This window comes from Dipteris shenzhenensis, chromosome 21 (assembly GCF_047967505.1).
Source record: "Dipteris shenzhenensis isolate YYH24624 ecotype China chromosome 21, Dip_SZ_1.0, whole genome shotgun sequence".
Taxonomy (NCBI): domain Eukaryota; kingdom Viridiplantae; phylum Streptophyta; class Polypodiopsida; order Gleicheniales; family Dipteridaceae; genus Dipteris; species Dipteris shenzhenensis.
The window spans coordinates 18034568-18046613 of record NC_141616.1 but is presented as its reverse complement, the minus strand read 5'-3'; the positions used below and the strand labels follow the sequence as shown (position 1 = coordinate 18046613).

Below are 12046 nucleotides of genomic sequence, written 5' to 3'. Positions count from 1 at the left end.
GGAAGTTTAGGGCCATGTAAGAAACCTGTGAGAGGGTGGGACTTAAGCCACGCCATCGATTCATCATGTAAACCAAGATGGCTTCACTTGTAGTCTCTCCATTTTGAACTCCTCTTACCAATTCTCCAGGTTTTGAAACTATGTCTGATGCAGGACCTTTGCCGTTTTCGGATTCTCTCGGGCCCTGTGCATTATCTACTGCAGGATTATTGAGGTCTTCCTTTCCTTTGGACTTCCTGAAGGATTTGACTACAGAGGGAAACCAGCAAAAGGTTTGGTTCTTCTAGTGCTAGGAATGTGAGGTTGATGGAGAAAAGGGGGCGTCAAAGAATCCTCCTCTTGAGGATTGGAGGGCACTAGCATAGCTCTTTTCGTGCTTGAAAGGGAATGAGTTCTCCCTTTGATTTCCGCTTGTGCCTGTTTTGCCACTGCACAGGAGGGACGTGAGTATTTGGGAGCCATCTGTATCTATTGAATTTAAAAAATCTACACCAACTATTCCCATACACATATCCGTTTCTAGTCAGGATGCAAATTGAGTCGGGAAATCGTCAGCGAGATCCAGCTCAACACAAATTTGAAGGGTTTATGAAGCTTTTCTTTTCTTCCCTTATGACCTTCCCTTTTTCCTAACAAAGAGCTTAATCCAACAATTGCTGTTGTGGACCTAGGCTTGTTAGGAGTAAAATCTGGATACCATTGCTCTAGGTATAAAGGTTGGTTTCTGTTTACCCACAGACCTTGACTTAAAGCTCTCCTTGCCATTTCAGCTGTTTAAAAAGTAAAACATAGGAACCCTTTCCAAGAATTTGACATTTGTGACAATGAGACCCTTTGGATTCCGAATCCACAATTCCATGTAGATTTTTGGAGGTTTGCAGCCATGCAAGAAACCTATGAGAGTTGGATTTGAGCCATGCCACCGATTTGTCATGTAAAGCTTCGTCTAAAGAAGATAAGATGGCTTTACATTTAGGCTCTCCATTTTGAACCCCTCCATCCAGGTTCTTAAACTGTGTCTGATGCAGCACCTCGCTGTTTTGGGATTCTTTTGGGCCCTTTGCATTACCTCCTGTAGGATTATTGAGGCTCTCTTCTCTCTTGCCTTTGGGAAGATTTGGGAAGTAAAGCAGTAACAGATAGTTTTGCTCTTCCAGTGCTAAGCTAGCATGGCTTTGTTTGTGCTTGATAGGGAATGAGTTTCCTTTTTGACTTCTGCCGGTGCCTATTGTTATGCTTGTTACATCCCCTCCACTTTGTTTATCACTTGGAGTTGGCTCACACCTTAATGGCCATATGATCTAGGAGCAAGGGACTTCCAGATTGGTTTGACTATGGCTTGATTTGGCATTTGAGTTTTTACCAATTCATCGTAGACTGGGGGAAGTAATACTGCCTTAGAACCATCCTCTTCAACCTGTGCTCAATTGACGTAGAATTGTCTTCATGTGGTTCAAATGTTCTCCCAGTGTTGCACTATCCTTCATCTGGAGGCTTAAGAATTCTTGTTTGAGAAGAACCTTAGATTTTTTGAGTCTTGCACCAAACATAGTTTCAAATTTCAATGGCTATCCAATTTCCCGTAGTCTTTGACAAGTCGAGATGGTGGCGAAATTTCATCCCTAGAGCACGACCTAAAATCCCCAGAGCTCGCTCATTTCTAGCTTCCCACCCAAAACCATACCCCACAGACCTTTTTTTAAAAATATAGTCGCTGACTAAGCTGCCACGCAGGGAAATTCGTCTCATTGAAGATCATGAGCTTTGCTGTGCAGACTCTGGTTTCACTTCCATTGTCTCAACCGCTTTGATACCAACTGTGAAAATATAACGATCAAGTCCTACATGCACACAATACAGTTCAGAAAGAATCCACATGAATAATAGAAAACATCTACTACGTCTATTATCATATGCAAGAAAACATTACTAATCTACTGCATGCTTAAATAGAACTGATCATGAGTGATCCTCCTCATCTCAACTGAGCTTGTTGGAGGACCTGAGGTGATTACATAGAGGTCATGTAGCATGACAATAAAGAGAACTGCGACTACAATGGCTTGAAGAAGACTGCATGAAACGACCTTGGCATTGAGCCATATATGAAGGAGTGTGGAGAGATTTTGCTGAGCTCACAACTGAGCTAGAGCCCCGAAGGAGAGCATCTAAGGACCATTTGCGCATCAGAAGAGTGGGGAGAGTGTCTATGAATCAAGGCCTGTAGGTAGATAATGCCAAGCACGTCTGACGCAAAAGTTCCACGTGCCTTGAGGTTTGGTACCACCAACATCAAGTACATGGGCTTGAGAAGCTTACCATGCGCGCTTTTTAAAAAGCCTGATCAGCACTAGTTTTGAGAGTGTGAGAAGAGTGCATGAGCAAATGACTACCAGAAGCTTAAACTGAATTAATTAGCACAGCTTTTGTCTAAATTTTATATTCCAGATTTTGTCAATTCAACGTTAAAGAACTGAAATTCCTACCAATCAATGCCGAAAATAAGGGCCTTTTTGAGGTATACCACATAGGTTGATAGACGTGCAAATATTACAAAATAAATTCAGGTATCCTCATCACCAAAATGCCTACGTACCTGCTGGAATGTTGCAACACTCAATTACCTGCTCGCTATTGGAGACTCATGTACTGTACATATGTATATATATATCTACCGTCACTGTATATTGTGATCAGCACTAGCTTAACCCAGCATCTCAATCATAGGCTACAATAACGGCCACTGTAAGCATCATCATGATGTCAACGCGCGCTCTAACCTCCAACAATTATAAATTCTCCTCTTATACTCAATGCAGGTGCAATACTCGTCATCGCACAACCTTGGTCTACATCTATGATCTTGAACACCTCCTGTACAGCCCAATCGTCACTGTGGGTCTACTGCCCAACGCTAGTAGCTGACGGCCTTCTGCTATATGAACACGGGGTTCTGCAAATTCTCTTTACTCCACCTCTGTGTTCAGCAAATTGTCTTCCGCTCCAACACCGATTTCCAACTTGACATGTACGTCAACGCAGGTACTTCCATTACACTTTGCTTGCCAACGTCGATTGCTTTGATACCAATATTAGATCTCATAGATCGCTTACAAGCTTGTGGAGACTATTCACTGCCGAGCCATCGAAATTGATCCTCAAACGCCTTACTCCTAGGGCCTCTAAATTCGTAATCCTACCCCCATGCACATTGCTCAGCTATATTTCTGTGCTAGTGTCCTAGCTGATCACAGTAGATTTGGTGCTTTCTCCCAACTTACCATTCTACTTGGGCTTGCCGTCAGAGGCTTGCCCTTAACCTGTGCTTTTCATCTTGTGCTTGGCATTGAAGGCTTAAGCTTCCTCCTTGCAGAAGCAAAGGCACTAGCTCGTCAAAAGTCACTGGTGTCAACCGCTGCCTTCAATCATGGTCATAGCAAAACTCTTGTAGCTCCTAGGAAGCATGCAAGCAAGAGCCTAGCCACCCTTGACAAATCCAAGGCCTGACCATCCGTTGAAAGTTGATCCCTCACCACCTTCATCTTAGTGATCCTGAACCCAATCCCCCTTATACATTGGCGTGCCATATAGCTCTATCTCGAGGTCAAGAATCCCAGCATCGTTGTTCGCCTCGTACATGTCCTTCACGATTGTCTATGCACTAAATGATATATCTGCAAGCTGGATATGCGTGAGGACTGAATCTGCAGTCATGCCAAGGACATGATAATGGCAAGGCCTCTGCATCACGTAGTTCCCACTGCATTGGGATTTGCCTATGCCATTGCTCCAGTAGCATTAATGGTAGCTTGTGGTGTTAGCTCCACTCTTGTAGTGATCTCCGAACTCCTCTAAACCACCAAATGGTCCACTTCATCTTCCTCAATGGGTAGTAGTTCTGTCGAGCTTGCCTAGTAGTTGCCATGGTAAGGAGATGAAGGGCAAGGGAGTGTACACCCTGACGAACCTGAGTCACCCTCCTTCTTGCAAGGGCACCTGTCCTTTAGACTTAGAAATCGATTTCTATGAGCTTGAACCAAGATCTTCTTTTCCAAGATTCTCACCTTTGAGCTCCCAATACTCGTGAATCTCCTTGCGGGCTGTGATACCATGTTAGAAAACAGAGAGCTGAGGTTGCTTGCTAAGGCCAACGCTCCCCGTGGCGGAAGATAGAAAAACAAGATAATGCACAGGAATCACGTAATGTCAATTTCAAATCTCTCTTCCTTATGTAGATGTGCAGACAGTAAATGAACAATGCACAATAGAGATGTAAAAATAGCAATATATATTTGTCCAATGTGGATCAAATCATATACAAAAGATGTGTTCAATGCGCCCCCTTTATTAGCAGAGTGCTGACTAGATGTGGACCCTTGTACACAAAAAACCTGTTCTCCAAGGTTCTCGTGGTACCTCCAAAACACTTCACCTGCATTGCTCTCCTAGAGCTTATGTGGGCCTCGTATGTGTGCCCTGCAAACACACCTTCTTGCTGCTCCTCCTGGACAGACTATCACAAGGCAGTGCTTGCTTATGGATGCTTCACCTCTGTGTTGTTGTGAAGGCAGCCCAATGGTGAGGAACAAGCTCCTTTTGATTTGGTCTTCCTTTGTTGCTGTGAAGCCAGCCCCTTTGATGATGGCTCTGAGACAATCTTTGCTGCAAACAGTCACTTCACTTGCTGCACTGGATGGCTCCTGGTCTGTAGGCTGAGCTGCCCAGAATCTGAACGACAGAATAAGCCCAAGAGGGGCCCCTTTATAAGGCTGGAGGCTGCCCCAAACAGCCCGAATTTCCTACAGGCTGGGCCAACCGAGTCTGTAGGATTCTCCCTACCAACCGACCCTGCAAATGCCTATGAATAGGCAATGTACCTGCTCCATATCCTGTGCCATCTTGCTATGTGTAAATACTCCAAGTAATTACAAAGTTGACCTTTTATTTGACCATAGTCAAAGAGTTTTTCTTCTATTAATTATGGTCAAAGAGTTTTTCTATTTGGTCAAAGTGTTGACTCCGGTCTAGGAGTCTTGACTTCAGTCGAGGAGTCTTGGTTTTGGCCAAGGCAGGTTGACTTCGGTCAACCAGAGCATTTGTGTTGACTACGGTCAGAGATTTGACTAGGGTTAAGTATTTTGATTCCGATTAAGGTTCTCAACTACCGTCAAAGAGGGTTGGCGTTGATTAATTAGAGTGTATTTCTTTATTTGTGTGCACCGGCTTGCTTGGTGGGGATGCCCACAAAGAGACTAGGATTAGTCTAAAGATTTCTATTTGCATACAAGAGCTAACAATTAATGGGTGCCATGGTTATGTGCTACAATTAATTGCTGCAGGTAAGTGGTAAATTGTCCTATTTTTAAGGGACTCAAGCTGCCCACAAGGAGGGGATTCTCATTGGAGTGTGTGACCACAGGCTTGGCAAGCCCATAGCTGCAAACTCGTGGCACCTCTAGAATGTAATAGAATTTAGGAAAAAGGACAGCAAGGGGAGTTGATAACTTTAGGCACCCTGCTAGCAGAGAGCTGCAAGCCTTGTACAAAAATTCTCTTTCAATGTAATAAAGTTCCTTCGGGGGGGGGGGGGGGGGGGCGCTGGGCCGTGGTGTGGTGTCATGTGTGCCAATTCATCTCTTTCTTTTTAACTCAGCAATCAACGAGCAGATGATGATGAATTCGAGGTTGGATATTGTAGCAAATTAGGCGTAAGCCAAAGTACCAGCAGGTTCCGTGATCCTGCGTTGCCCTGATCTGTGAAACCTCATGGATCTTCTCCAAACTGCTCCAGACTTCTGCGCAGCTTGCTGCAGCCCTCTGCTCAGTCTGCAGCACCTTCCAGGAGCTTGTGGAACCCAAAAAAGAGACTTCCTTGAGTAGAGGGCTGGTCCAAAGCCAAGACCGAAAACTTGCCGTGACCTTAGTGGGGATTAGCTGCTCCGCCCAGTGGCGCTCCTTGGAAGGGCTCCATAGTCTTCTACCGATTTGAGTGGTATATGTAAAGAACTCCACTTCTACTCTAGATGGCCCAAACCACTTGCCAAGGTCCCATTAAATCCCATGAAGTGGATGGCCCTCCTAGAGCCACAGGTGCCATTGAAAGAACTCATCTCTATTGATTCAAGGTTCAATGGCCCAGCTCCTCCCTCGTCTCCCAACCACCCTAATTCTCTACTACTCCAAAGAGGACAAGGCACAATTATCCGGAGGATCAAGGTTTCTCGGATCTGACTCTATTAGCAATAGTCCTCCTTGAGCTATGCTGTAGAAATTTGGGGAAGGATCATATTTGAGAGAGGTGATCTAGATCTAGGGTCACCCTAAGCCCCATGCTAGGTCTTGGAGAAATAGTTGAACCATCGTGAGACGATCTAGATCCGGGGTCACCCTAAGCTCCATGCCAAGATGCTAGGATAGTTGTGTCAATCTCATCAAGGTTGCCTTGAGCCCCCCTCAAATATGCTACTGCTTGAACCTGCTTCTCTCTTTGCTCAAAGAGGTCACCCCAAGATCCCAAAGAGCTGGTGCTCCCACAGTCCCATTGTGCCCAACTGATGTGCATGTGGTGGCCCAACACGTGCCCCTCTTGATCACGGATCTCTGGGTGCCAAATCAAGGGCTGGCACTCAAACTCCTCTGCATAGCGGCCTAGCCTAAATGAGGCTAGTGAAGAGGTGTCGCCAGACCCTCATCAACCTCCGCATCAACGATGACCCTTTCTTCGCTATGGGGCCTTTGTAAAAATCCATCAATGGGACGCAAGAACTGCTCTTTACAAGCCACTTTGTAGCAAGAGCTTCCTAGGTCATGTGCTTGTAGTGAGTCATTTCAACTATGAGCCTACCCAAGAGGCCTCTGCTCAACTTCTTCGGCTCAATAATACCCAGCTCCTGTGCTAGGATTACTGTCTACCAAGCAACCTTGCTCTGGTAGTCTGTGTGCCGTTCGAACGTGCGTTCGAACGTGCCCAAAGAAAATTCTGTGTGCACCTCCTAATATGTCCCATACAATCTCTGTAGAAGCACCCATATAACATCTATGGAAGCACCAATAGAGTGCAATGTATAAGTTGTGGCCAAAAGAACTTGGTTCTCGACAATTGCTCTGCCTGCTAGGGACATCCACAAAGGCTCTCTAGTACCTGGGATACCTGTTGATCAATGGAAATATCCAAACCCACTAGGCAGCCCAAGTACCGTGTCGTGTACGCTTGGGGAATTCAATTGAAGCCAAGATTCCACCCCTCGTGAGTCTTTCCTCTAATGATGTGAGGAAACCTATTGACTTATTCCATTTGATCTTGGCTCCCCAAGCTCTGGAATAAACTTCTCATTAGAGGAAGTGCTCCTCATGTGAGCGCTTCCTCTAATGGTGTGAGGAAACCTATTGATCTATTCCAGTTGATCTTGGCTCCCCAAACCCTAGAATAAACTTCTAAAAGGTTCGTACTCTCCATAGGTTAGTGGCGATGCCCTCCACATGAAGGGTCGTGTCATCTATGAAGTCTATAGGTTCCCACCCTCTATAGGTTGGTGGCGATGCCCTCCACATAAGTTGTCAAGCCATCTTGGAACTCTAAGTCCACAAGTCCCTCATCTCGAAGATGCATCCCCACTAGGCCTCTTAGGATTGGAGGAGATAGCCTAGATCCTTGCCACAAACTGGAACAAGAAAGGGGCCAAGGGGCAGCCTTTCCTCATGTAGCGGCATAGAAAAAGCCTCCTGCGTGTGACCTACAATCAACTTCTAGTTGGAGCTACTTGCATACAAAGCTGAAATCCTCGTACCCATTTCTTTGAGAAGTCTAGTATCCTCATAGCCCCCTCCAAGAAGGCATAATCTACCCCGTCATAGGCCTTCTCGAAATGAGTAGGATTGCAAGTGGCTTGGACTCTTTGCCTACCTACTCGGTGGCTTCCCAAAAAGTGAAGATGTTGTTGAGGATGCTCCTCTCCTGAACAAAACTTGTCTGCATGTCAGGATTGGTGTTTAGGAGGAGCATGCATAGCTATAAGCTCAAGATCTTGGCCAAGATCTTGTATGCGGTGATGCCTTGTGCTCCAATCTCAATGTTGTACCCAGCGAGCCTACGAGGAATGATATGAGTGCTTTGCATGTCTAGCCTTTTCCACACGCAGTTCAAGTGAGCACACTCATATCTATTTACCTGCCAAGGGGAATCTGGCCCCTCCCTCTACCTCTCTATGGATGCAATGTCTTGCCTAAGGGCCTTCTCTCTCAAGTCAAGAGCCTACCGTCTCATAGCTTGGTCCTATAGCTCTGAATGGCCTCTCTATGACCTACTTCTTTGGATGGCTTTGCTATCCAAAAAGCCCAGCCCTCTCGCAAACATGCATCGTCTGCGTGCCAATTTTGGGCTATAGCAAGCTCGACCTCCTCCTACTAGAAAAGCCCGTTTGGGATTCTCACTCCTCACTAGGCAAACTGGCATGGCTGCTCTAACTATAGTATAATGGGAGAGTGATCGGACATCGTCTTGCCCGTTAGGATGCTTGTGGACTCCTCTTTGTGCAAGCCCAGTCGCGAACATAGAATCCTTCCAATCTCTCCAAGAGACCATCATGGCATCCTTGGCCAAAAGATGCCTATCCACACTGCTTGGTCCCCTATTAGCTGTCCTTGGTCGAATACCGTTGAGGCTAGAGCATGCTTAATAGAAATACAAACTCCACAGCTATAAGGCCAATCATCAAGGGACCAAATTCAATGCCTTGACCTGGGAGCATGTGTTTTACATCTCTTGACATCTATCGTTGAGAACATATGTTGTTGAAGTATCGAAATATCTACCAAGGGCCTGCATTGCACCTATTGTCTCAGACTCAGCCTTTGTGTTTTCTAACGCACACTGTCATGAAAGCCATGCTTGTTCTAGCTCACTACTGTGGGACTCATGGGAAGGGGGTTGGAGCAGTCCTCCTTGAGTTGGGAGCGTACACCAAATGCTCTAAGCAGCCAGCTTTAGCAGGTGTTTTTGAAGGTGAGTAGTCCAAGCTTGTCCGCTGCCTTGAAAAAGGCATCATAGACATGCACCAAACCTATGGGCCAAGTCAAATGATCTGTATATACAATCCCAAGGCGAGAAGCCACTACTTGTACGGGCCAACAAGTGCCATTCGGAGAGGGCACCATCCACTCTGGCAATCAACAATCTACGCGTACCATGTATCTTTGGGAAAAAGGTCAGCTCACACGTCGCTTTATTCCATACATAATCCACATGGGGCGCCCCATCGCGCTCATAAGGAGTGTCCCATGAAGGACAATATTAGATCTCTAAAAATATGATCAAAAGTTTGTGGAGATTGCACCTCATCCCCTATTCTATGAAGAGGAAATCCCAAACTGGGTGGACCTTCTTGTCTAGGGCTCCTAGTATCCCCTTTTTTTGGGTGAGCACAAATTTGTCCTGCAATGGGATCTCTTTGAGCTATCTAGTCTTTAATTACAATTAGTCTAGGGTTGTTTAACTATGGTCAGAAGCCTCTGCATGTTACACCTAGCGCTATTACTAATATGAATGCTGCGAATGTTTGAATTAAAAAATGAGCCCCTTTAGATGATAGGCTATGACTCCTGCAGTGAGGCTACTAAGGACTAAATGCTGATGTAGAGGCTATAAGGAATGCTGTCGTAGATGTTTAACCCATGCTGGGGGGTTTAGGGTTTAGATTCATACTATGGAAGGCCTTCTGTTGTGAATTGGATCCCTCTAAGAATCGCTCCAAATTGAACTGGGATTGAACTGATGCTAACTTTGGTATGCCGGACTGTTCCATAATGCTGAGGCTAAATGTTGTTACTAGCTGTTGGAATTGAGGGCCTGATTGCCTAGAATGCATCATGGAATGCATCCCCATGATGGAGGGCTAAGGCCTCTTCAATTGGCTTTTAGGGCAAACTAGTCAACTAGTCAACGCCAATAGTTGAGCAAGTCAATCAAAAGCCAACGGCGACAAAAAGCCAACGCGTTGACTTTTGATTGAAAACTCAACTCTACATGTTTTGACTTGCATTGTTTTTTGCTGCCCAAAACCATGCAAATCTGCTGCTAATTGATGATGGGAAATGATGATTGTGTAGCCAAGTGTCACTACCACCTTGGCTTGACCCTGGCTCAGAAAGAGCGCAGGAGAAGAAACATAATACATTTTTTACATTTGGGAATGAGTGGGCTCTCCTGAAAATTGCATTCTCCGTAATGCCCAAATGATATTTTTACATAATTCTCAACTTCTATGTATGTTACATACCTAGAACTTAGCAACACAACCTTAGTCAACAACTGTATCCTTGTTACTATTTTCATATCCACATTTATTTGTCCCAAGTGTGTGAATGTGATGTCAAATTCACTATAAGATGAACAGAATCAAAGCAAAATCATTGATGATTGACATAGCATTTGCCATTCGACTAGGGAATCATCTTCTTACCAAGGACCTTGCAATAATGCAAATCCATCTTCAGATAGTTAACTTTGATGGCATTGGATATGGCAACATGTCCTCCAATTGACATTAGCATTACACATGGCCCATCTTATCTTAGTGAAGAATCACGTACACTTGCAAGTCATAAGTTGCGAGATTGTGTAGTTCACAAAGCATTGTAGACTATGATGATTCAAGTAGATGTGTATGAAGCTGCACACCCAACTTGAGTGACGTATAAATATTGGGTAGGTAAGCCAAGCCACATGGGCTCGTGAGAGAGTGGTGTGGAGTGCACATATCTATAGGCTGGAGAAGTGCAATTAAGCTCTCGTACGCAAAGTGTAGATTGTGGTTAGCCCATGAAAGAAGCACTCGAATCGTAACTTGGGGAAGCAAGGGTGGAGGTGGGAGGTGGCTGTCCAGGGGGATGGAAGGAAGAACAAGTGGAAGGGAGAGAGGCGAGGAGGGAGTGGGGGTGACGGGAGAGGATGGAAAGGGGGGGCGGGGGAGATCGAAGGTCTCGACAATGCCATTCACAGACCGTTGTCGGAAACAACCTCAGAGTTGGAAGAAGTGGTGGGAGAGGTGCAGATGGAGAGGGGGTGCTACGGAAGGGGGGTAGGGAAAGGATCCTAACTCTCAGGAGAGTTGGAGAGGGTGAGGTTGTAGGTACATGGGAGGAGCTCAAAGTGGGGGGAGAAAACGTCGTTATTGGCAGCCCTGCGGCGATAGGACTTGCCAATGGGGAACATGGCTGCACTACATGGGGAGGGAGAAGATAGCACCACCTAAATACATGGCCTCTGTGGGGTTAGAGGGTTGACTATGCCGCTGCAGGGCCCTTTATCCAAGGTCCTTCTAAAGAGTGGGTGGAGTCCTCCCAAGGAGGTCTCTTGTCCTTGGTCCCTAGCTTGAGCCTGTGGAGGAGGGAAGGGGTCATCTCCATTGGTGTCCTAATCTACTTGCTTGCCTGCTTCTATCTTCTAGCTCTTCTTTGTACATAATGTCTCTTTTCTCGATTCTAGACCAAGATCCAAGCTATACCTAGAAGAACCTAGGAGAAGGAAACATGTACGATTGATGGTGGTGGTGGGGGAGGCAAGTGCTAGGTGGGCTTTTGCTGCTACTATGACCCTGACTCATCACCTGCCATGTCCCTTGGTGGCCATAATCAAAAGATAGGCTTGGGCCAGTTAGCCAAGCTCTCTAGGGTGGAGGGGTTTGTGATTGGACCTTCGGCACCCCATGATCCATGAGAACTGAGGTTGTTGTCTTGGAGGGCTCCAAGACGATGCCAAACCTGGCACCAATTGAGGACATGATACTCCTATACTCTTGAGGCATACTTGGAAACACAAGGCCACCACCCCTTGGGATCTGATGATGTGAGTGGATGTGATCGCCTTCTAAAGCGAGGCTCGTTGGACTTGTCGCCTAGTGCTCTAAGCGCTCAATAATTGCTCTATTAGTGAGCTGCTATACCGCACACTCAACCTGGTTCTTCTCCTTTGGTGAGAGTGTGATGTGACAAGAGGTGGAAGGCGGGGATGCTACCATTTGAGCTCCTCTAGCTAGACCCACCCCACCTA

General features: G+C 45.9%; 1 protein-coding gene across 1 annotated transcript in view; it reads left to right on the top strand.

The window, feature by feature from the left end:
• Positions 1 to 12046, top strand: part of LOC147888577 (uncharacterized) — a 61247-nt gene that overhangs the window by 5274 nt on the left and 43927 nt on the right. Inside the window, exon 2 of the mRNA XM_087392749.1 lies at positions 2820 to 3042. Within this exon, the coding sequence (XP_087248875.1) occupies positions 2940 to 3042 (103 nt within the window). The 5' untranslated portion in view covers positions 2820 to 2939. The remainder of the gene's footprint in view (positions 1 to 2819; positions 3043 to 12046) is intronic.